This window comes from Humulus lupulus, chromosome 7 (assembly GCF_963169125.1).
Source record: "Humulus lupulus chromosome 7, drHumLupu1.1, whole genome shotgun sequence".
Classification (NCBI taxonomy): domain Eukaryota; kingdom Viridiplantae; phylum Streptophyta; class Magnoliopsida; order Rosales; family Cannabaceae; genus Humulus; species Humulus lupulus.
In genome coordinates, this window is record NC_084799.1 from 5,326,665 (window position 1) to 5,349,851 (window position 23,187).

The following is a 23,187-nucleotide window of genomic DNA, read 5'->3' on the forward strand; positions in this document are numbered from 1 at the left end:
GGTCAAAATTTGAAAGCTTTTTGTGCCTGAGATAATGGTTGATTTGATTGTGCTCTTTTGCATGATGGCAATTTGTAAAGAAAGAAAAGGGTGAAAGTCAGAGTATTTGACTTGAAAAGTGTCGATCATGCATTGAACGCAATAATGGTTTAATATAGAAAAATGATAAAAGATACTTTATTTTATAGTGTTGGACAATAAATATGAGATTCATATAACAATTTAAGACAATTTCGCATGTTGTTTTTCAAATCACTTTCTTAATTCAATGATCCAAGAGAAACCAAGATGTGTACCAAAATTCGAACCAAGTTTGGGTATTACATAGGCTCAAAGCTATTAGATGCTTAATTTTGCTAATCCTTATAATGGAAATTATACTATCTTTAGAGATCTGGGTAGTGAAGGTGGATATATGGACAATTTTCATAGTTAACAATTTGACCCAATGGAATAAAAAAAATAGGGGTATTTATTATGGAGTTCGTAATTTTTAAAAGATAATTTACTTATTTGGTATTTTATATTTTTACAAAGTATTATTTTGATACTTTTTTTTTCAATAATGTTCATATAATACCTGTATTTTAAAATCATACATATTTGGTACCTAGGTTCATATTTGATAAATAAAATTTTATCAATATGACCAAATTGTCATAAATTATATGTAATTAAGAAATTAAATTTATGTTTGAAACTTACATAATTGAAAACATGTTGATTAAATTGATAAAATTTTATTAAATAAATTTGAGTTTAGGATACCAAATATATATGATTTCAAAATACAGGGTACTAAATATATACGATCTCAAAATACAACATACCAAATAAACATTATTGTAAACACATAGTACTGAAATGATACTTTAAAAAACACATAGTATGAATGAGAATGTAAAACTAAATATGATTTTTAGTGGAAATCTCATTTTTAGTGTAATCTCAAATTCTTTTAACACTTTGAGATTCCAAGTAATACAGCAAACATCCCCCAAGTAACATCACAAATCGTATCGAGTGGTCTCACTTTCACCTCTCACGCAAAGCTTTCCTAATCTTTTTTTAATTAATTCAGTCAAAATATTAATTTTTAATGTAAAATTTTAAGATAAATAGTAATAAAACCCCTAAAAATATATATGTATACACACTCCTTTAAAAAAAAAATTATGGCTCGTTACTGTTAGCGACATTCATTTGAATTAATTTACATCATCATACTTGCATTAGTGGTTATAGCTTAGTCATATTAATATTATTGATAATTCAGATTTTTTTTCAGCAAAACTAAAGAATGAAATGAAGGGTGTTTCACACTAGGGAAGGGACCTTGTGACTTTTAAACTTGTGGGACTCGAGTTACTCTGCCCTCAGCCAGAATAGCTACCACCACAAAGTCATCGAAGTGAATAAAAGTTGCAAATAATCAGTTAGCTTTGAAGCAATAGATTGCAATTGAAGCAATCATGGTGTAATAAAAAAAAAATTACATAATACACTTAATTTCGCTAAAAATAGCGAAATTATATTTTTATGGACTGACAAAGTTTTTTTTAATTTTATTAATTTAAGGAAATTTTTACATGTTTTGTTAATATATTGTTGTATTGGTATTTAGTTGTTTTCAAATTTATTTTGAATTTTTTTTAAAAGTTGCTGTCCAATTATTAGTTTTTAGTTGTATTTGAATGTGTTAGCATGCAATGCAATGAGCTGATATCTAGTTATTCTCTAATTGATGAATTGAAATTTTTTAGTTGCTTTTCTGACATCTTATTTTTATAAATAAAAAACTTTAAAAATCCTATTTTTGAAAATAAGTATGAAAAAACCCCTAAAAAAAGCAATATATTAAGTTTATAAAGCTACGATTAAAATAATAATAGGTGGTTATGATAATTATTAGTATTACCCATGAAAGAAGCGACCTGACTGCTTTGATTGAAGAAAAAGAAAAGCAAAGTGGTTAACCTGCAAAAGCAAGACATGATGAATTGATGCACAAATAACAAGTTTTGAAGCTTAGTTCAAGGATACCGTAGTGGTCGACTGGAGGTTGGGCATTGTGGCCTGTATGTATGTGTATCCAATGCAAATTGAAACATCAAATTCACTGCCACAAACTAGTTGAACATAAAAAGACTTGGAGAGTAAGTAAAATTGACAGCCAGCTTTGTTTGAAAGCTTCCGTTTACACTCGTTGTTTGTCGGGTGGATCGAAGACAAAAATTTACTACATGAACATTTGCCCTATTATAAATGACATCTAACTGCTAAGGCAACCCTCAATCACATATGATATAATTTCTTTGAACAATATACAAAAAATAATATTTTGCCCTTACGACGATAAACATGTCATGTAAACGTTGATTGAAGCATACCATGCACTGGCAAGCCACAGCCGGGAAGGCTGAAACTCCATTCAAAAAGAACCAGAGCATAAGATACACCAAGCTGCAACAAATGGTTGTTTAACTTCGTTGGGTCCCCTACGGATTGGGGGGGAAAGGGCATCATGTTGAACCATCACCAGAAGTCGTAAATTGCCCAAGTGCTGTTCTTATGCGAAGCTGCATGGCGAGTTAAATGTGATTTAGGAAATATTTTGAAGACAAAAATTGAAAATATGAAATCGGATGGAAGATAAACCAACCAACCTTTACTTCTGGGCAAGGATCATTGACCATGCTCTTTACTTGAGAAAATATGCCAGCATTTCTTAGTTTTGATGCACGATCAGATGCACCGGGAACTGATGGAAAAGTGAGATTTATTATGGTCCAGACAGCAGCTGTACGTAATCGACTGTCGCTGCTCTGCAAAAACTCAATCATAAAAGATTGCACCACCCCATTGTCTGTTTGTTTAACAAGTTGGTTCATTACGGCATCCTTGTGAAATTCGTTCCCACTTGCAACATTGCAGAGCAAATACATTCCCTAAATAATGAAGGTTTCCAGAACTCTGTTATAAAGTGTAACAATGACAAAAGAAGCACACATCTTGACATTATTACATTTCACCTCCTTATAAAGTTCATAATGCATACTATACACCAGTACCAAATGACCCAACTACAAAAGCATCCTCACCTGTATAGCAATTTCAACTTTAGGAACACTCTGCAATTTCCTTCCAACGGCATGTAAAATAATACCGTCTTCAGCAAATACGAACTCAATACAGTTCGCACATCCATCAATAAGATTTCGGACAAGTGCCAGAGCTTGCTCCTGGACTACAGGCTCAGAATCTGCAGATCAATCCAATCAACTAAAGTTTATTGTTTGAAAGTTCATCCAACTTCCACATGATGAGAACAATATTTATGAAAGATCACGAACCATCATAAACATTGTTCATTAAAGAGAAATAAAATTCATTTACCACAGACAAGGCTTGCCAATGAGGAAGCTTCAAGTTCTCCAAATATGCTTTCCTTACATGTGGTATCCGCAAGAAACATCAAGTTTCTTAAGGCCCACAAGGCATTTAATCTCAAAGCTGAATCCATTGATTTTGATAACTGAACTAGTTGTGTTGCACCTCCACATCGTATGAAAATGGACCTACGTTTGGTAAAATCAAGAACAATGTTGCCAATAGCACTGAGAGCTGCAACCTGAGAAGCATTTAACCAAAATTTTCTATTGAGTACTTGTTGAAATCTCAAAGGAAACAGGGACTGTAATAACCAGCAAGCACGTTGGTCCAACTAAATTAAGGGTAACCTAAACACTAAGCCTACATCGAGCAAGAAAGGAAATTCAGAAAAGCAAATATGACTATGCACGTAGAGAAAACATAATAATTAGTGATCACTAGACCTGTACCTGGACAGAAGTAGAAGGATCCTGTAAAAGTTGAACCAAGGGAAATACAATTGTTTCATCCATGAAATCTCCTGCACACAAACTCTGCACAATAATTTCTCAGCATATTAGCCAAAGCATGTTGTCAAAGACAACTGTAAAAAGCAAACTGAGTACTCCCATTACACACCTTGATTGATCGAGAGACACTTTTTAAGCAAATGCAAGCTGCAGCACGTACAGCAGAACTATCTTGAGTTAGCCCATCTATTACCAAGTTCAATGCCTGTGTTTATGAAAAATATACCAAATTGTTTAGAAAAATCATACACATAAAAATAGTTGATATCATCCGAATAAGTCAAACAACTAAGCAAGAGAAATACGGATCTATGCTGTAGTCAATGATATTGCTGAAAAAGATGATTGACTATAGGATAGGTAAGATAATGCATTAGTAAATTAGTATCTTCTAGTAAAACTGTAAAGCACAAACCTTCAGTGTAAGGAACTTAAACCTGCAGCTATCCAACTTTGAGCATAGATCAGCCAATGCCAACAATATGCCTTCAACACGTTTGGGATGTAGTGCACCTTTCTGCAAGTGGTTGTACAGTTTATCAATGGCATTAGCCTCAAATGCTAGTTTTTGAAGATCCTCCCTTCCAGCTATTAAACTAGAAAAGGCAAAGGAGGCTTCGTCTCCGACTTGACCAGGATCATCATGAAGCTCAAGTAAAAGATGCACCAACTTGGTTTTGATGGCTATATCTTGCAGGTAGCAAGGACAAGTGTTCCTTATAACAATCAAGCACAAAGAGGCCAGTAATCTTGTCCGAGGATACCTATCCGTTGTTAACTCAATCACAGAACTCAAAGATCTTCCACTATCCGATCCCACAAACTCAGAAACAGCTTCAACATTGTTTTTTATAATAGTAGCTAAAGACTCCAAACTAGCATCTCTCTGACTTAGAGAACCCTGAAGAAGGCCAATAAATTTCTTTAGAACCCCAGCTTGACACAATGCCTTCTGCTCTGCGACTGTCTTGCAAGAATGCATTATAATGCTTGCACCAAGCCCAGTTACATTTTCATTCTCACTATTCAATAACGAAAGAAGAAACTCCATGTTTTTCTGTTGAATAAATTCATATTTTGGTGCAAGCTTTGATTGATATATCATTCGCAAAGATCGAGCCCCGGCATCCACAACCTACAGCACAAAGTCCACAATTACACATTCATACGCAAAGTCCACAATTCCACATTCATTAAAGCCTTTACACGCCTAAACTATAAAACGTATAGCCTAATTAGGCTAATAGGCTCTCCTCACATCTGGCCATCAAAATCACATAAAAAAATTTCTTAATGAGCAAGTACTTGCAGCTACATTCAACAGTAGTGAATAATGACCTAAGCAAATTCCACAAATATTGACGCCATGAAATTGAACTAAACCAGCACTGTTTATCATCAACATAAATACTTCGAATCCTCATCTCAACTTATAACAAAATCACATACATAAAAGTCTTTACACGCCTAAACTATAAAATCTATAACCTAATTAGGCTAATAGACTCTCCTCACATTAGGACATCAAAATCAAACAAAGTTCTTTTTCCTGTTCTTAATGAGAAATTTTTTGCAGCTATATTCAACAGTAGCGAATAATAACCTAATCAAATTCAAAACCATAAAATTGAACTAAACTAACACTGATTATCAGGATAAATACTTCGAATTCTCATCTCAACTTATCCAAAAACATCAAATAAATCCATTTCAAATACATTACGCATTCAACCTCGCGCATTTTCCACCAAATTCTTGGCAACCAAACAGAAAACGGATCGCAAAAAATTACCTTCTCATCACGATGAGATAAGAGTCTAACGAGGCTAGGGAACACTCCGGCATCGAGGACGGCATGGACTCCGGCGTCGAAGCCGCATGCAAAGCTACCAATGACAGCAGCGGACTGGATAAGAAGATCGGAGTCACGATCGTCTCGGACAACGGCTTCGGCTTTGGAGCCGAGGATATCGGCTACAGCAGGAACTAAGCCGAGCTTAATGAAAAAAAGCTTCTTAGTCCGATTCCCGATGATGCGGTTCTTGAGCTCCCTGAGAGCCTTGACCTGAACATGGGAGTCGGAGGAGGTTAGTCTAGGAAGGAGGTCCGAATGGCGGCGCGTGGCGGACACAGCGACGCTGATGTCGGAGGCGGAGGGCGGTGGTGAGGCTGAGGTGGGCATCGTCTTGAGGAAGACGTTGGATTATTGATTGTCATAAGATATCTGAGAGAGCAAGCGAAGCGACCGAGCCACCGAGCTCCGCGGGAGAAGAAAAAAAGCGAAGCCTTTCTATTCTCTATAGGCCATACACTTATATATTTTTTTCAATAAGAAAATAAAAATTAACAAAAATTACAAGCTTTTCCTTAAAATGCATTTTTCGCTTTTTTTTTTTTTAAAAAAAAAACATTGTCCGAAAGAAGAAAAAAAATAATTACAATAGTTTTTTGTTAAGCATTTTTGCATTATTTAAAAAAAAAGCATTGTCCAAAAAATAATAATTATATAAATATAAGATTTATGAAATTAAAAATTAACATTAATGACAAGCTTATTTTCTTTAAGTGAACTAAAAAGTTTACTAATATATACAATGTATTTTCAAAAATACATATCCTAACTTTAGTGTCTTTTTTTTGGTCCTATGTTCTCTTTAGTATAAAATAAAAATTCCAAAATAAAATTTTAGTTTTGAAATCATCCTATCTCAAATTAATTTTTAAGAATTCTTATTTTTAAAATAGAAACCAACAAACTACTATTTTTCTCAAAAAAATAATTGAAAATCTTGAAAGTTGTCTTTTTAGAAAGGAAAAGAATAATTGGGAATGTGTCAATATTAAAAAACATTTTCCAAGCTACTACCTATAAATATTAGTTTTACCAAAAATGTCATTAAGAAAAGTGATCATAAAGTTGAAACTAAAAATCTAACTTAAGATTTGGTTTTGGTTTTATATTTTAATTAATTTTCATCATCAACCACAATTTTAATGATAAGATTCGTATCATTTGTAGTTGTATAGCAAGGGTGACTTGGCTTGGATAGTCTGCTAATGAATATTCCATAAAACCATGTAATTTACTTTTCTTTTTGTAAATGCTAAACAATATTTTATTTTTCTTCCCATGCACTTTTTATGATTATTTATTTAATCAATCAAATAGTTTAAACTTCAAAGTTTTTTTTTTTTTTTTTTTACACTTCATATTTTAAATGTAATTATTTTATGAATATCAAGGTTAATAAATATAATTTTAATTTTTTATTAAATTAAATTTATATATTATTATCGCAGTTTTTATCAACAAAAAATTTTCTTATTAAACTTAGGAAAATAAATTTATTTACGTGGTTGAGTGGTTAAGAAGCCTACATTCACAATTTTGATTTTATTGATCAATATACTTATAAAGTGTTGTTATATTGTACATAATTAGCATATATTATAATTTTATTTATTTTTTACATTTTGAGAAGAGTATTTGAATTTGGGATCTCCTCCTTCAATAAAAATGTATAATACCATTAGATTATATCATAATATTATAATTATTAATTGTGTATAATTTAAAGTTAATTACTAAGCAAATCAAATTCAATAACCTAATATTGTTTTAAAAAATACTTTAAAGACCAATTTATTAACTTGTAAGGAATTTAAAGAGGATTTTACCAATAGATTTTTTTATTATATATTAAACATAAAGACATGGAAAGTGAACCATAATCCTATGTTAGATTGATATGAGTGATAATAATAAATAAAAAAAAGGACAAACATGTTTTTTTTTTTTTACTATGTTAGGTATGAAGGTTTTTTCATTGTCTAAAAATTATATATTGCTCAGAGCCGGCCTAAAATAATTTGTCAGAGCTTTAGGAATATTATTTAAAATGTTAGAAAAAATTAATCAATAATTTTAAATATTAAATCTATTATCCGAAGATAATTAAAAAATCATATTAAATTATTATAAAATATATAATACAAAAAAAATATATAAGTATTAATTTACATTGAAAAGCAATACATCTTTCAATGTAAAATAATAACATGAATCATTTCATTTTTATTGTCTATAAATAGAGCCGGCTCTCATAAATTTAAGTAGATCATTAAATATATTTTTTGTTGTAGTTGTTTATTACATTGGTGATAAATTTATGTATTTTGTTTCTTATGACTTATTACATCTTAATTAATTACTAACACCTAAAACCACAATCAAGATCACCACTTTATCAATAATTATTCAACTAATGAATGAACATCTTTATCTTTTTTTTTTTTTTTTTACATGAGTATATTAATCAAATATACAAACAAATAAGCATAGAAGAGTAATAATTCCCAACTACCAAGCAAAGAATACCACAAAATCAAAAATTGCAAACTCCCACTCCTATAATTATATCTATTTATATATTAGGTCCTGGAGTGTAAAAATTTCCAAGGTCCAGTCCCTGTTCCTATCCTGCAAACAAAGTAATTTAAAAAAATTAGTGGCTTCATATAATACATTATTTTGGTCTTCTTTATTTATAGCATTTTTATAAATTTACCTCCAAAATCCAGCAAATGTTCTAAGACTCATGTAGATAGTCAAAGCAACCCATATTCCAACAAAACCATTTGTGGAAGAAAGAACAAACAGACATAAGATGCTGAGAGCAGCCACCATAACCTGCTCACACATAGAAAATCAGAGAATTAACTCAAATGTTTTTTTATTTTTTTATTTTCTATATAAACAAAATAGTTTATGCTTTAGAATTGTTAGTAGACTTGCCATGGAGTAAGCTGAATATGCAAAATCAGATGCTCCAAAGTTGACACCATCAAAAACAAAAGCCAAGGCATTGATGGGTTGAGTTGCTGCAACAAACTGATTTTCAAATGGAAGATACTGTGTTAGTTGTTTTGTTACCATTTCGAGAGCGAAAAGGATTAGTAGTATTTTGTTTTATTTGTTTCAAGAGAAACGAGAGCTCAAACGGTCAAGCATGTGATTTGCTCTTACTAGGTTTGAGTTCGAGTCCAGCATGTGATTTGTTCTTATACTGGGTTTGAGTTCGAGTCCCTTCTAGCAGGGTAATTATTTGTATATGATATTTTTATAATAATTATTTGTAAAATGATATTTTTCTAAATTTATGAGTCGTTTTGTTACCATTTTGAGAGTGAAAAGGATTAGTAGTATTTTGTTTTATTTGTTTCAAGAGAAACGAGAGCTCAAACGGTCAAGCATGTGATTTGCTCTTACTAGGTTTGAGTTTGAGTCCAGCATGTGATTTGTTCTTATACTAGGTTTGAGTTTTAGTCCCTTTTAGCAGGGTCGGCCAATATGATATTTTTATAATAATTATTTGTAAAATGATATTTTTCTAAATTTACGAGCCATTTTGTTACCATTTTGAGAGTGAAAAGGGTTAGTAGCATTTTGTTTTATTTGTTTCAAGAGAAACGAGAGCTCAAACGGTCAAGCATGTGATTTGTTCTTACTAGGTTTGAGTTTGAGTCCCTTCTAGCAGGGTCAGCCAATATGATATTTTTATAATAATTATATATAAAATGATATTTTTCTAAATTTACGAGCCTTTTGTGTAGAAGAAAAATGATATTTTTCTAAAATATGGAGCTCTTATAATTGTGGCCACAAAGATGGCTGACCTGCCTTCTGGATACTCTTAAATATTGTAGGATTAGATGAGGAACCCAGTTTGGAAGAGAAAGATAAAAAGAGGTACCGGAATGCCTATGCCGATGAGATGGAGAACATTTACATCACTTGTAAATAATCTGGCTCCATACTGCATTCCCACTCCAAGGAATATTGCAAGCACCAATCCCAGAACCAATCCCAACTGCATAATTTCAATGCATTGATTACTTCAACAGAAGGTGAAATGATAACATTAAGTGAGAGATGTTTTGTAGTGTTATAAAATGTCATTTGGTAACCTGCAATACTCTGGATGCAGTGGCGGTCGCCTTGTCATAGTCTTTGTTTGCAAATGAACTTGCAAGTATTGCCTGCAAGAAGTGTGAAGCAAAAAAGAAATTTTAGCATAGATATGTCAATCCAGAGAGAATGAAATTCATGTTTGAGTTTGAGACGGGGAAATTTTTCGAACCTGCCCAGCAACTGCCAGCCCATCTGCAAGAAGAGATGTTGCCAACCAAACCTGAAGGCAGACCTGAAAAGCCGCCATGGATATGGAACCTTGGCGCGCAGCCAGTGATGCAGCTAGAGTTACACAGAATGTGACAGCTATTACCCTCATTAATAACAGAAAACCTGCAGCTCAAGCAGAAAGAACAAAGGGGTTATGGGGTTTTAATTTTACTATGCCATGTCTTGGTTCAGTTTTATTAACTTTAGCTCTTTTAGTTTCATGTAGTAGACAGTTTGATCTCTGTAGCTCTTTTGCATTTACTCATTGAATATATTTAATAGTACACTGTGCAATACTTGAAGGAGCAATTTCTTAAGTTTCCTTCAGCTACTGTTTCATCAAAACAGCATGGTTTGATTGAAGCTCTCTGCATAATCCTGATACTTCTAAAGAAATTATGTACTGAGAATTTGTAGCTGGTTGTGTGGCTCTTACCATTTTTGAGAAATCTACCAAATTGAAGGTGTTTAATACTTGGGGGCAACAGATCAACTTTATTCATCAATCTCCATAGCAGTATGATTGAAATTAAGTACCTAAAAGCATTACATTACAGCAATGTGACAAGTCAAGTTTCCCAAAACACAGCACAGTGATGATAAAATCATCATATTTGGAACACGACCGAGAAAAACTTACTGAGAAATGACATGGGCAATGGCTGCACCGCCAACACCAAGGCGAAGAACAAAGATAAAAATCGGATCCAAAATTATATTTGTCACATCTCCTACAACTGAATTTGAATCCAAAAAGTGTTTTTACTAGCACTGAAAAGATAAAAAAAAAAATCATAAATTTAAAGTACTGAGCTCCCATAAAAACATACCAATGGCATATAAAGGTGTTTTCGTGTCCTTAAATCCACGGAAGACGCCTTGCATTGCTAGAGAAAGAAGAACTGCAGGAGCACCAAGCGACCTCAGTGTCAAGTACAGCTGTGCAGGCTTTAGCATAGGTGAATCCTTAAAAAAAAAAGGCACACACAATCATGTTGTTTTTAGTTATGTGTCAGTAGAATAATAATCAGAAGTAACTTGATACATATCACATGAAAAAGTAAGAAGAACATACAGAACCAACTCCCATGAAGTTGAGCAGAGGTTTAGCTCCAGATATGAGGAATATGGCTTGGATGAGGCCTAGGATACCCCCAATAACCATAGCTGATGAGGCTGATGGAATATGCCTTTTGCCATTTTCGACTGCCTCTATATCAAAGCTTTCATGATCTGATTTTAAGTTGGATTCATTGTAACCAGTACCTGGTGAAAAAGTGATAAGAATGTAAGTGAACAAGTTTGATTTAACTGCTTGATTTATTGTTCAGTCTGTTTCGTAGTTTTTTTGTTCTGTTTTCCAGGTGAAGAGATTCAGTGAATCTCATAAGCTGAAGCAGGAAGATTCCATCGAAATCTTGATGGGAGATCAAGATTGGACTTGAGGGAATCTCAAGGTTGCTGAGTCGAAGAAAGTTTGACAAGCAGATTCTGGAGGGACTCTAGAGTTTTAGAATGAGTGGGATGCTCAAGTGAAGTAGAGAAGAATCCATGAATTTTCTCATCTGGACTTGGTCCCATGGAGTAGGTGTTCATCACGAATCATGTAAAATTGCTTATGTTCTTATTTTGGTTAATTACTCTTTCAACTTCCTAGATTGACTGATAACTTATCTTGACTAAGTCTTCTTAGATTTGGTAAACACAAAAGTAGCAAATCAAACATTTTCAAGAGAAGTAAGCAAAATAGTCAAGAACTGCATGCAAGGCACATGGCCCTAAAGAAAGAGCATACTATTTTCTGCTATCAGGTGTTCTTGTTCAAGGTTCTCAGTCTCCTCCTGTGGTTGTGGTTGAGGTTTCACTCTTCCAATGGTGTCTTCTTCAGCAACAAAAGAGGTTGTGACACTGACAAGTGGGAATATCGCAATTCGCGACACTTGATTGAACAAAGCAATAGAAACTCCAACAGCAGCAAGCTCCACTGATCCTGTATGGACCCAAGAAAAAACAATTTGTCTCAACAAGCATAGAACTCATCTAACAGTGCTACAGAAACATGAAAATCTTATAACAAAAGAGTATAAGGACGAACCGATTTGGCCTATGAATGCTGTGTCCACTAAAGAAGCAATTGGATCAGCTGTCAAAGCCAGTGCAGCTGGTAATGCAATTGAAGCTATTTCCACACCAAGTTTATCTAATTTAAACACAAATCTGCTCATACAAACAGAGATTTTATCATAATCACTTATATATATACATCATTAGAGAACAGAAAAAGATCAACTTAATTGAAAATAGTACCTGGCATCCTTGAAGAAAATGCATGTGGGAAGTCTCATGCTCTTATCACATGGATATGACGAGTCCTCTTTTTCAGCCAACATTTGGTACAGTTTTCAGAAGATTGTCTTCTACAGCTTCTGAAACTGAACTATTAAGCCAATATAAGTACAGGTTTTAATGCTAAGAAAAGACTGATTTCACTAGAATCACTACCCACCAAACTAAGAGTCTGGCTTTGAAATCAACCAACTTTTAAAACTCATTTCTTGCTAAGAGTGATAATATCAGACAATCAAGTATACAAATATATATACACAAATGAAGAAAGAAAGTCTCTGAGATCGTTTCCACTGTCAACTGTAGAAGTTGCATGGTGATTAGTACAGGAAGTTTCCTCTTGGATTATACATATAAATACATATGATCTCATAACCTTGAAAATCCAGAGTCTTTGAGAGAGAAATTAAAATACCTGGTATCAGAGTCGTTTGGTGTGGAAGCTTGACATTTCAACTTTGAAAGCTCAACAGACACCAAACACAATAAAATCAGAACAAAGACCCATCAAAAGACTACTCTTCCTATTAAAGCAATACATAACATTTTCAACCTTATTGACATTTTAGCTCAGAAAACTTGATTACCCATTAATCCAAGCAGCCTTATAATTAAAACCCAGTTGAGAAAAATGGAAAAGAAATTGAGTTTTGAAAAAGCTTTAGTATTTTTAATGAGGTATTTGGTCTTTGTGAAGAGAGAAAGTGTGAGCAAAAAAGCAAGCTTCTTTGTCTTCGTGGTAGAGGGAAGGTAGAGTAATATCATGGACAGAAGTCAGTCCACGTGCCAAAGGTTTACACGTACGAGAAATTAAAGCTGCTTTTTGCTAATTGACTCGGAACAAAAAAAATGACTTTACGACATGTGACTGTCGCAGAAGGATAGAAAGAATCAAGAGAAAAACCATTATTATTATTATTTGATAGTCACTGCATGCTATGAGTGACGTCCACGTGTCCTTCTTACGTTATTACAGTATCACTAGTCAAGAAAACGACACTGAACCGATTCGAAATTTGGTTTCTCTTTCTGTAATCAAGTCCCAAGTAGTCTCCCCTGCTTTTTTTTGCGTTGAAAGTTCTCTTTAATTTATTATTATTATTATTTTGGTAGAAAATTATTTTTCTAACCATTTATGGTAAAAGATATAATATCATGTGTTTTTCTTGCATGTGTACCATTATGCTTTAATGATAGATGCTTTTTTTTTTTTTTTAAGAATAACAACTAACAGCGGTCAAAGTAGGAGTGTACGTGGGTGAAAATTAGAGAGAGTGTTTCCGGAACCTTGCTCTAGATATATTATTTTAAATAATATAATGTTTGATTAAATATAATATAATTTGTCACAATGTGTAAAATATTATTGAGAGTTACAAATTTAGTTATAATTTTGTAACTTTCAAATATCACCAAATAATTTATTGATTTTATGTTATACATTTTGATTTGAATTTATCGAAATCACATGTGAAATGGTTGTTAAAGAGATGATTTTTACTCTCATTATGTGTATGGAAAATTATGTGGAAAGAGAACATAAATGTTTGGAAATGCAAAATCGATGTTGTTTTGATGCTTTTGTGATACAATTATGAAAATTTTGGAGGTTCATATATTTTCACTCAAATGTCTGTTTCAAATGATTTTTTTTTAATTTTGGTATTTTTTCGAGATCTACAAGATTAAATCATGTAAAATCTTAAAATTTATATGTAGAATATACAATTTAGAGAGAAATTGATGATGTTAATGAGAGGGGCAATTGAGTAATAATTACAAAATAGCATATTTTAGGCATAGATAGTTATGAGGCATATATAATAATTAGTAGTTATTATTACGATTATATGTGATATTTCCCAAAGAAATTATCTAACTATTTAGAACCAATAATAGGTGAGAAACATTAAATTATTAAAAAAATAATTAAAATATGTGATATTTCCCAAAGAAATATTATCTCACTATTTAAAACCAATAATACGTGAGAAACATTAAATTATTAAAAAAATAATTAAAAATACTTTTATTTCATTTGTTTCTTTATTTAGAGTTATTTTCATGTATAAAAGTATTGTTTTATATAGTTTATGGTTATGCTAAGGAATAATATTCATTATGGCTTCTATAATCGCATGTTCTGACTACAACCAGAATTTTTTTAACATTTAAACATAGTTCTCCTTCCATAGAAATATTTGCAAATTTTTTTAATAATTATTTATTTTTACTTAAATATCTTCTATATAAAAATAAGTGTGTAGATAATAAAAATTCTTGATTTTAATGATTTGTTTTGTTAACTTTAACCAAATAAAAAATAATTATTTATTATATTAATATATATTCAAATATTATAAAATATTATTATATATTTATTAATTATATTATAAATTTAAATATTATAAAATATCATTAGATATTTATTAATTATATTAACATAAATTCAAATATTATAAAATATCATTATTAGAATAATATTTAATATTAGATGTTTATTAATTATATTCATATAAATTCAAATGTTATAAAATATTATTATTATAATAATATATAACATATAATATATAATCTTAGGTTTTATAAAATTTTACTAGAATAAATATTTAATATTATTAATATAAATTCAAATATTATAAAATATTATTATAATAATAATACTAATATTTAATACAGAATTAGATATTTAATAATTATATTGATATAATATAAAATAAGATATTTGTTATTACAATAATATATAATACATAATAAATACATTATATATAAGTGTAGTTTGTGTTCAAATAGTATAAATGACTATGTAATTAAATAATAAATTAAGATAACATTTATCTTCAATCAAGAATAAATAAGTTTCATCTTCAATCATTGAGATGTAATTTGAATAATATTATCATGAATATTTTATACCTTAACTATGATAGTTTGTGTTCTAAAATATTATCGTATTATTTTTTCTTAAAAAAAACCATAAACAATGCAATTAATTCCATATTATATTATATATTTGAATGCATGCTTTACGTTTAATATTTTGCCTGACCTTATTTGACAGTAATACACCAATTCTTGAGCATAATGTTTTTATCTAAACAATTATAAGTTTGTTATCATATTTTGAATTTTGATTAAGTGTCTTCAATCATCATGCTTAGAGATATGACTATATATATATATATATATATATATATATATAGGGAGCGATTACAACGCATTCTTTTTTTTTTGCAACACCGGTGCATCCTTCTTCTATTTCGACACCTGAATAGTTATAATAAAAAAAATATTATATGATGGTGTACATTATAGCTATCTAGAACATCCTACAAATTTTCAAGAAATTCTGAATAAATTATGTTGCTGAAACAGGGTCTAAACCGTCTGTTGCACTCGTGCCTATTTTTTTGTGTACGGGTGTAAAATTTGACAGTTTGAATTCTGTTTTCGGCTTCGTAAACTATTATGAATTTCTTGAAAATTTGCAGGATATTCTAAATACCTACAATGTATATCGTCATATAAAAAAATTTGGGATTATATCTATCCAGGTACCGAAATAGAAAAATGATACACCGGTGTTGCAAAAAAAATGATGCATTGTAATCGTTTTCTATATATATATAAATGATTAATTTATAATCTCTTATTGCATAGAGTTATAGCTAGAGGTTTGAAGAAGTTATAATAAAGTTATAATAAATTATTAAAAAATAATAATGATATGTGCACTAAAATTATACATTAACTGTGACATGACAATTTCATTTAACTAATCAAATTTATTTTTTCATTTAACTAATTAAATTTATTTTAGGCTGTACCTAATATTTTTAAAAACAGTGTCACGTCAGTTGGTATAATATTTTTTGTGCATAATTTTAGTGCACATATCATTATTAAGTGAAAAATTAATTTTGTTTTACTAACACTTACAGATGCTATTTACAACTATAAGAAAAGTTATGAGCACGAAAGGGCCTTGGCTCTCTAAAATTTGGAAAAAACAAATTATATTAGATTTTTTGTCATAGTCCTTAATTTAAAAAAAAGTATATGTATTGACTCCCTTAAAATTTTATTTTATCTGTTGGCCCCCCTACTCCTTAGTTCTACCTTCCTCTCATTGATATTTATTAATTTTTAAAAATATTATAAACTAAACTAATTACTCATTATAAGAGTTGTGGAGAATATTATCTTGTAATAAAAATATTATTATAAATTTATTTTAGAAAAATTAACCTTAATCAAGAAAAATAACAAAAAAGAATAGTTTACAAATCACCATTTAAAATATAAAAATTTATTTGATTAGGTTTCTGATATATTTATTATTAGTTAGTTTTGATCATATGTATATGGTAGCAAAATTCATATTAATATATATAGAATTTCAAGAGCTAATTATTGAAGTTTAATTAAGTATATTAATAATTTCAATAATTGACTTTTTGAATGTTAATGATCTTTAATTTGTAAACAACAAATTTCTCTAAACTTGACATTTAAATAAATTGTTTGAACAAAACATTTCATCAAGTAGCTAGCTATTTTGGGGAATGTCTAAGCCTACCCTTTTAATTTTATTTTAATTTTTTGACATTTAATTAATTTAAATTATTGAATATGCATGTATGTACGTACCACCAAACACCCTTGATGAACTTCCAAATTAAATTGATGAGTAGTCTTTATTAAATGCAAAGGAAAACCACTAGCATATGACTTGAGGATCCAATAAAACTCTACACTCAATAATTTATTTCTATTATTAATTACTATCTCTTTCGTACGTGAGAGTTGACTATTCACTATCTTTTTTATTTTTTTTGCAAAGTGAGTGATAGGAACATAAATACTTTCAATTCATGTATGTACTCATTTCATATTTTAGCTTATTAGGGTTTTAATGATTTCAAAATGAAATACTTATTTTGGCCCCTGTGTTTTGTCCGAATACTCGATCGACCCTTATGTTTTGTTAAATGACAATTCGGACTATATGTTTTGCAAAACAAATCAAAATAGTACCATGAGCCAGAATTTAGTCAAACAATTTTTCAATATGAACAAAATTCCCTCAAATTAAAATAATTAACAATTAAAAATATATATTGATGAATTTTAAAATATAAACTAAATAAAATTTATTTTACTTAAATTATATTTCATATTAAAAAATAAAAATTTATTTTCTTCTCTCTCCTTCTCTCCCTCTCTCTTCTCCTTCGTTCCTTCTTCCTAAACCCAGTCGGCCCTAAAGAATACATGGATTCATAAGAATGGCAGTGGCCCTAGACGAAGCTACTCATTCTCCCCTCAACTGGGCATAGATGAAATAGCTTTGGTTTCCTCCCCAGCCGGTCCTAGATGAAGCTTCATTTTTTCGATCAACAAGAGTTGGAACCATTGCTTCTTCGTCAGAGATGGAGATTTGAAGTTGCGAAGCAAAGTATGATATGCGATTGAGGTTTGTCGTAGTGCGAGATTTAAAGATCCATCGGAGATGGGCGCTGGGTTGAGTTTTTAAGCACGACGAGAATCAGTGAGGGGTGATGGGGATGGGGTTGCCTAAGATATGAGGCACGACGGCGATGAGGCTGCTTGTGAAGTCTGAGGAACGATGGAGATGGGGCTGCCTGTGAGGTCAGAAGCACGATGATGCTAGGGCTGCTTGAGGTCCGAGGCGTGACCATGATGGGTTGTTCTTGCCCTTTGTTTTTTGTGTATCATGGTTTTGTTCATGTGTTTTTCAGGTTTTTGTTTATGTGTTTTGTGGGTATTTCTCATACTTTTCTAGGTTTATGTGGAAATTTATGTATGAAATTGGGAATAGAAGAAAGCAAAATTATTCAGTTTCAATTACAAGTTTTGATTCTTGATTTGTGACGATGATGAATATTTTGTTTCCAAATTTGAGTCATTAACTCAAGAACATAAATTTGATTTAATTTAGATTAATTTTGCTTTGATTTTGGTTTGATTTACGTTATTTTTTTTATTTTAAATTTGTGTTATTTTAATTAAAAAAATTATTTTGAATTATGTAGTTAATTTTAATTCATTTTAAAATAATTTAATTTAATTTTTATTTTAAAATCTATTTTTAATTATTTGATTAATCCATTAATTATAAAATATAAGAGACATTTTGGTCATATTTAAAAATAGTTTGAGGCTCAGGGTACTATTTTGATCCATTTTGCAAAACAGATGGTTCGAATTGTCATTTAATAAAACACAGGGGCCGATCGAGTATTCCGCCAAAACACAGGGACCAAAGTGGTATTTTTCCTATAATATATATATATTGACGAAGTTAGGACTACAATATAGAGAAGCCAAAAAAATTATAAAGATTATACTAGTATACATACAAAAGATATAAGTGTAAAATTTTAGAACTACATTTTTTTGAAATGATCTATAAGATACACATTTAGTAAGTTTAAAGGACCTGAGTAATACAAAAAATTTGGAAATCCAAATGATATTTTTCAAAAAGATTAGGGTCTGATTGTTTCGCGATTAGAAAACTGTATTTTTGAAAAGTGAGATTCTAAAATGAAAATCTGAATTTAGTCACTAAAATCATGTTTCTGAAAATGTGATTGGTTCAATGTCAGTAAACTGTTTTTGAGTTTTAAAAAAATGAATCTGTGATTGGTATTAAATTTGAAAATATAACAGAAACTGAATATGTGATTGGAACAGCTGAATTTAAATATTATTTTAATTTTATATGTTTTATATACATAGGTTGTATAATATTAAATTTTGATTTATCAATAGATTTAATTAAGTAAAATTTAATTATATTGATAAATTACAATTTAATAATAATTATTGATTAAATTCATAACAATATTGTATTGTCATCTATAAAAATACCAGCACGGCTTATTTTTGAATTGTGCATAAATGTCATAAAATGTTCCATAAACACATTATTACTAGTGGGAACATACTCAAGTCATAAAAATTGGCAAAAAAAATAAATAAATACAAGCAATGATACAAAGGATAGGAGTAGAGAGAACAAACAAATCTTGATTTTGATTTTAAGTTTTTGGAGAAAAAATCACAAAACAGAGAAAACGCAAAATTGTTGTTTTCTAAATTACAACACAAAATTAAAATTTTGATTAGGATATAGTTTTAAAAAACAATCTAACAATCAAATATTTTGGTAGGTCCCACAAATTTTAAGTTTTCAAAATCATAAAATCATTTCCAAATCAACTACCAATCACACACTTAGGGACTTTTGATGATATAAACTCTATAGATAAATATTCTAATTATTGATTAGAACTACGCGACTTTTTTTTAAGATAGAGTAATAAGATTAATTATTATATATGGAATTAATCTATTTATTATGGATATTATACTAGCTTGATTCATATAAGAAGTGTATATATATATAAATAGTGTTAGAGATAATATATTGTCAGTAAGACTATTACAACTCTAAGCAAAATAATACAAATGACAAGATAATTGATTAAATAAGATTACAATTCCATTGTAAGAATACAAGTAAATATAGAAAGATGTAGAAAAATAGAATAATAGAAAATACAACTCTAGACGATAGATATAAATAAACTAGAAGTAGTAGAATAAAAAAGTAAACAGAGATTACAACTCTAAAACAAAATATACAAATATACAAGCAAATATGTAAAGAGAAAAATAGAAGAAAGATGATAAAGAGCAATAGTAGAAATAAGAAAAAAACAAGAACAATAAACAAAGCTATCTCACTCACACAACCAAAGTAAAGAGCATTCAGGATCATCAACTTGAACAAGGTTTATAACCTTTGTTCAAAATCTTATTTCCCCTATCTCAATCACTAAGAGATTTTCACAATATGAATATAACTCTATGGAATAAACAAGTCTTTTGGTGAATTTCTAGCCAAGTGCTCTAGTGGATAGAAATGGTGTGTCTAACAAGTGAGCAATAGACTCCTATTTATAGAGTTTTGAGACACCCTTTGAATTTCAAATTTCACAAACTCTCGTGGTTGTTACCAATGTTAAATTGAATGTTTATGAAATTAAAATGGAGATTTGGGAGTTACATGAGTTGTTAGAACTGTTCGAAATGGAAAAATAAGTTAGAGTTGGCTGGCAGCGTCCTAGGCCGTGGCCAGAGATGTTCTTGGCCGCGGCCACCAAACTCGGTTTCCAGGCCGCGGCCACAGCTCCAATTTCAGCAAAACTCAAGTTTGCATTTCCAAACAGCTCAATCCTCTTCCCACATGACTTTGTAAGTAACATACATACACATTATGAGAGTTAAAAGCATATCTCCAATAGTATCGCTTATGGTTTTGAGAAATTCAAACTCAAAATGTGTAACATATAATCTACATATTATTGGATAATATTTAGAAATTACAAATTCATAACTGATTTTGTAACTCTCAAATATGTTACATACGTAGAAATGCACACTACCCAAAATATAACTCTCATATATAATATGTTACAATGTGTGACAACACTTTGTCACATTATTTAATCTAAAACATTATATTACATAAATAATATAACAAATAGAATAATAATAATAAAAATCAGAGTATTTTTTTTTAATAGTTGAAAGAATATATAAAGGAACGTACAACTATACTTGGCTACAAAATGATTGAAAGAAACTGTTGTAAGCATAGAATGACATAAATAATGAAGAATGGAATAAATTCTAGCGAAACATTTGGCATCAATGCTTGAAATTTGAAGATTAATTCAGCCTTTCTTTTTTTTTTTATAAAAAAAATTAAAAGGTATCATGTTCTTTATTTCAAGAACCATTTGATTTGATAGAGTTTATCTTAAGATTTTGGTGCTTGCCTCTTTCACCATTTCTAAAGGTGAAAAGCTAAAGGGAAAGGAATAAGTTATCTCTTGGAGTCTAGTTAGTAGCTCACCAAATATATGAAACAAAATTCATATATAATTTCTTGGGGAGACATTAATGTATATATATATAAATATAATTTCAAAGTCTACATTGATTGATATTTAAATGTGATTAATACTTTCATGGGTATTAATCATTGAGTATTTAGTTAAACTTCTGACCAAAAAAAGAAGAAGGAAAAGAGTAATAGTTGTGATACATACTAAATCCATTTTAATTTTATATTCATTGATTGTAAATGTTGAATAAAATCGTAAGAAACAAAAAAGTAAGACTGTGAATGATTACTTGATCACAACTATTCTTTTTTTTTTTTGGGTGTGTGAGTGAGGTTATATTATGTATGATAATAGATTCACCTATAAAATAATTTAGATAAAAAAAAAAAAAGACAATAGTCATCAAAGGAGTTCCAAGTATTATTTTATTTAATCATTTTTAAAATATATTCTTCACACCCTCTAAACTAAAGTATCACAATCTTAACTAAAAGTTTAACATAAGATTTGTTTACCCAAATTGACCAATTTAATATGTTTGGTTAGATTTGGAGGTATGACTTATTAAACTAAGCAAATTCTTTATGGTGATTAATGGTCCAAGTAAGATCCAACCATCTGTAATTATTTAATGGTGGGATCCCCAAACCCTAGTCATTAATTATTATAAACCCTAAGTGTTAATGCAAACAGGTCTTTCATGTCAATTTAATAAATCTATCAATTAAAACTCTTATCACTAAATTAGAAAGTGGGAATTTAATATAGCTTTCCCCCATGAACATGATAGCTATGATTGAGACTCTTGAAAAAGATAGATTCCTACACATGTAGCATATTCACACTATTTTAATAGAACAAGTGTCTTTCACATCATTCTCCACTCAATTGTTCTTGGTTGAACGATTTTGCTTGACGGGAATTTATTTTATTTTATTTTTAATCAAAATTTTTAAATAACAACATCAATTTCAATAAATTCGAAAATTAATCATGTGAATGGCACTTGACCAAACTTGAAGGCAAAATGATCTATAATATTTAAAACATTTCTTATGATATCTTCACAAATTATAATCCGAATTTAGGTATCATAAGTTCTATTTCAAAGCTCATCATGGTCAGAAATTAATGTTTATACTTGAACTTTTTTTTTTAAAATAGTTAAGAATATAGATCAGATCATTCTAACTCTAATTTTGTATCTCATTCATATGCTATAAGTACTCAAAAGTTACATAAAAAAAATTATTTAATTTTAATTACACTAATTAAACTTAAATGATACATATTATTTGAATATATTTTAGGGAATTTTTAAAAAACATGACTTTTATGTCATTGTTGTGTAAAAATATGGGGATTTAATTTTTTTTAATTTGTATGGGAAAATTTATTAAAGAAAAAAATAAAATATGGAAAACACAACTACTAGCTAACTAATTATGGAAGCTAAATTTAAAACCAAAACACATCACCCAAACATGATTACTATTGTAAATTAGAATTCCATTCTTTTCTCTCTCAAACCCTACAAACCCTTTTCTCTCTCTCTCCCTTGTCTTCCACTCGCATGCCTCACCATCATCTCCGACCACCCACCCTTACCACTTGCGATTCACCTTAGGCGCGCACTTTCACGAAACCCAGTCGCGCCATTGACTTAGTACCCAAGTGCCTAGCTCCGCACGACCCAGGCGCGCAGCCAGCTCCCCAATCGTGAGCCACCTCTTACCCGTAAGCTCCCACAAACCCAGCCCCAATATGCACATCTCTGCGCTATTCCATTCGCGAACCCCAAAACCCAGGGGACCTG

General features: G+C 30.2%; 2 protein-coding genes and 1 pseudogene across 6 annotated transcripts; all 3 read right to left on the reverse strand.

Annotated features, from left to right (window-relative positions):
• LOC133791268 (uncharacterized) overlaps nt 1–23,187 on the reverse strand; it is a 162,151-nt pseudogene that overhangs the window by 17,644 nt on the left and 121,320 nt on the right.
• Nucleotides 2,158–6,190, reverse strand: LOC133790443 (uncharacterized). The gene is made up of 8 exons (XM_062228085.1): nt 5,695–6,190; nt 4,318–5,037; nt 4,012–4,107; nt 3,843–3,926; nt 3,397–3,631; nt 3,102–3,262; nt 2,667–2,948; nt 2,158–2,579 (listed from the first exon to the last, which is right to left on the reverse strand). The coding sequence occupies exons 1-8, from the start codon at nt 6,082–6,084 to the stop codon at nt 2,523–2,525; spliced, it is 2,025 nt and encodes a 674-aa protein (XP_062084069.1). The 5' UTR covers nt 6,085–6,190; the 3' UTR covers nt 2,158–2,522.
• On the reverse strand, nt 8,125–13,162 carry LOC133790446 (protein DETOXIFICATION 42). Of its 5 annotated transcripts, none has more exons than XM_062228091.1 (15): nt 12,983–13,162; nt 12,845–12,885; nt 12,391–12,515; nt 12,179–12,300; nt 11,879–12,073; nt 11,159–11,349; nt 10,914–11,049; nt 10,724–10,820; nt 10,520–10,620; nt 10,043–10,206; nt 9,870–9,941; nt 9,656–9,772; nt 8,698–8,793; nt 8,471–8,592; nt 8,125–8,382 (listed from the first exon to the last, which is right to left on the reverse strand). In XM_062228091.1, the coding sequence occupies exons 3-15, from the start codon at nt 12,471–12,473 to the stop codon at nt 8,334–8,336; spliced, it is 1,545 nt and encodes a 514-aa protein (XP_062084075.1). In that variant the 5' UTR covers nt 12,474–12,515; nt 12,845–12,885; nt 12,983–13,162; the 3' UTR covers nt 8,125–8,333. The 5 variants fall into 5 exon arrangements, with proteins under 5 accessions (XP_062084075.1, XP_062084077.1, XP_062084074.1 ...); XM_062228093.1 differs by having other exon boundaries at nt 12,391–12,520; XM_062228090.1 differs by having other exon boundaries at nt 13,017–13,153.

Excerpts from the sequence above, each read along its gene's own strand:
- LOC133790443 (XM_062228085.1), bottom strand. The coding sequence starts at position 6,084 with ATGCCCACCTCAGCCTCACCACCGCCCTCCGCCTCCGACATCAGCGTC. Across the intron at positions 5,038-5,694 it reads TATCTCATCGTGATGAGAAG|GTTGTGGATGCCGGGGCTCG; the intron begins GTAATTTTTTGC and ends TTTGTGCTGTAG. Across the intron at positions 3,927-4,011 it reads GTGTCTCTCGATCAATCAAG|AGTTTGTGTGCAGGAGATTT; the intron begins GTGTGTAATGGG and ends ATTATTGTGCAG.
- LOC133790446 (XM_062228091.1), bottom strand. The coding sequence starts at position 12,473 with ATGTTGGCTGAAAAAGAGGACTCGTCATATCCATGTGATAAGAGCATG. Across the intron at positions 11,050-11,158 it reads ACTTCATGGGAGTTGGTTCT|GATTCACCTATGCTAAAGCC; the intron begins GTATGTTCTTCT and ends TTTTTTTTTAAG. Across the intron at positions 10,821-10,913 it reads AACACCTTTATATGCCATTG|TTGTAGGAGATGTGACAAAT; the intron begins GTATGTTTTTAT and ends ATTCAAATTCAG.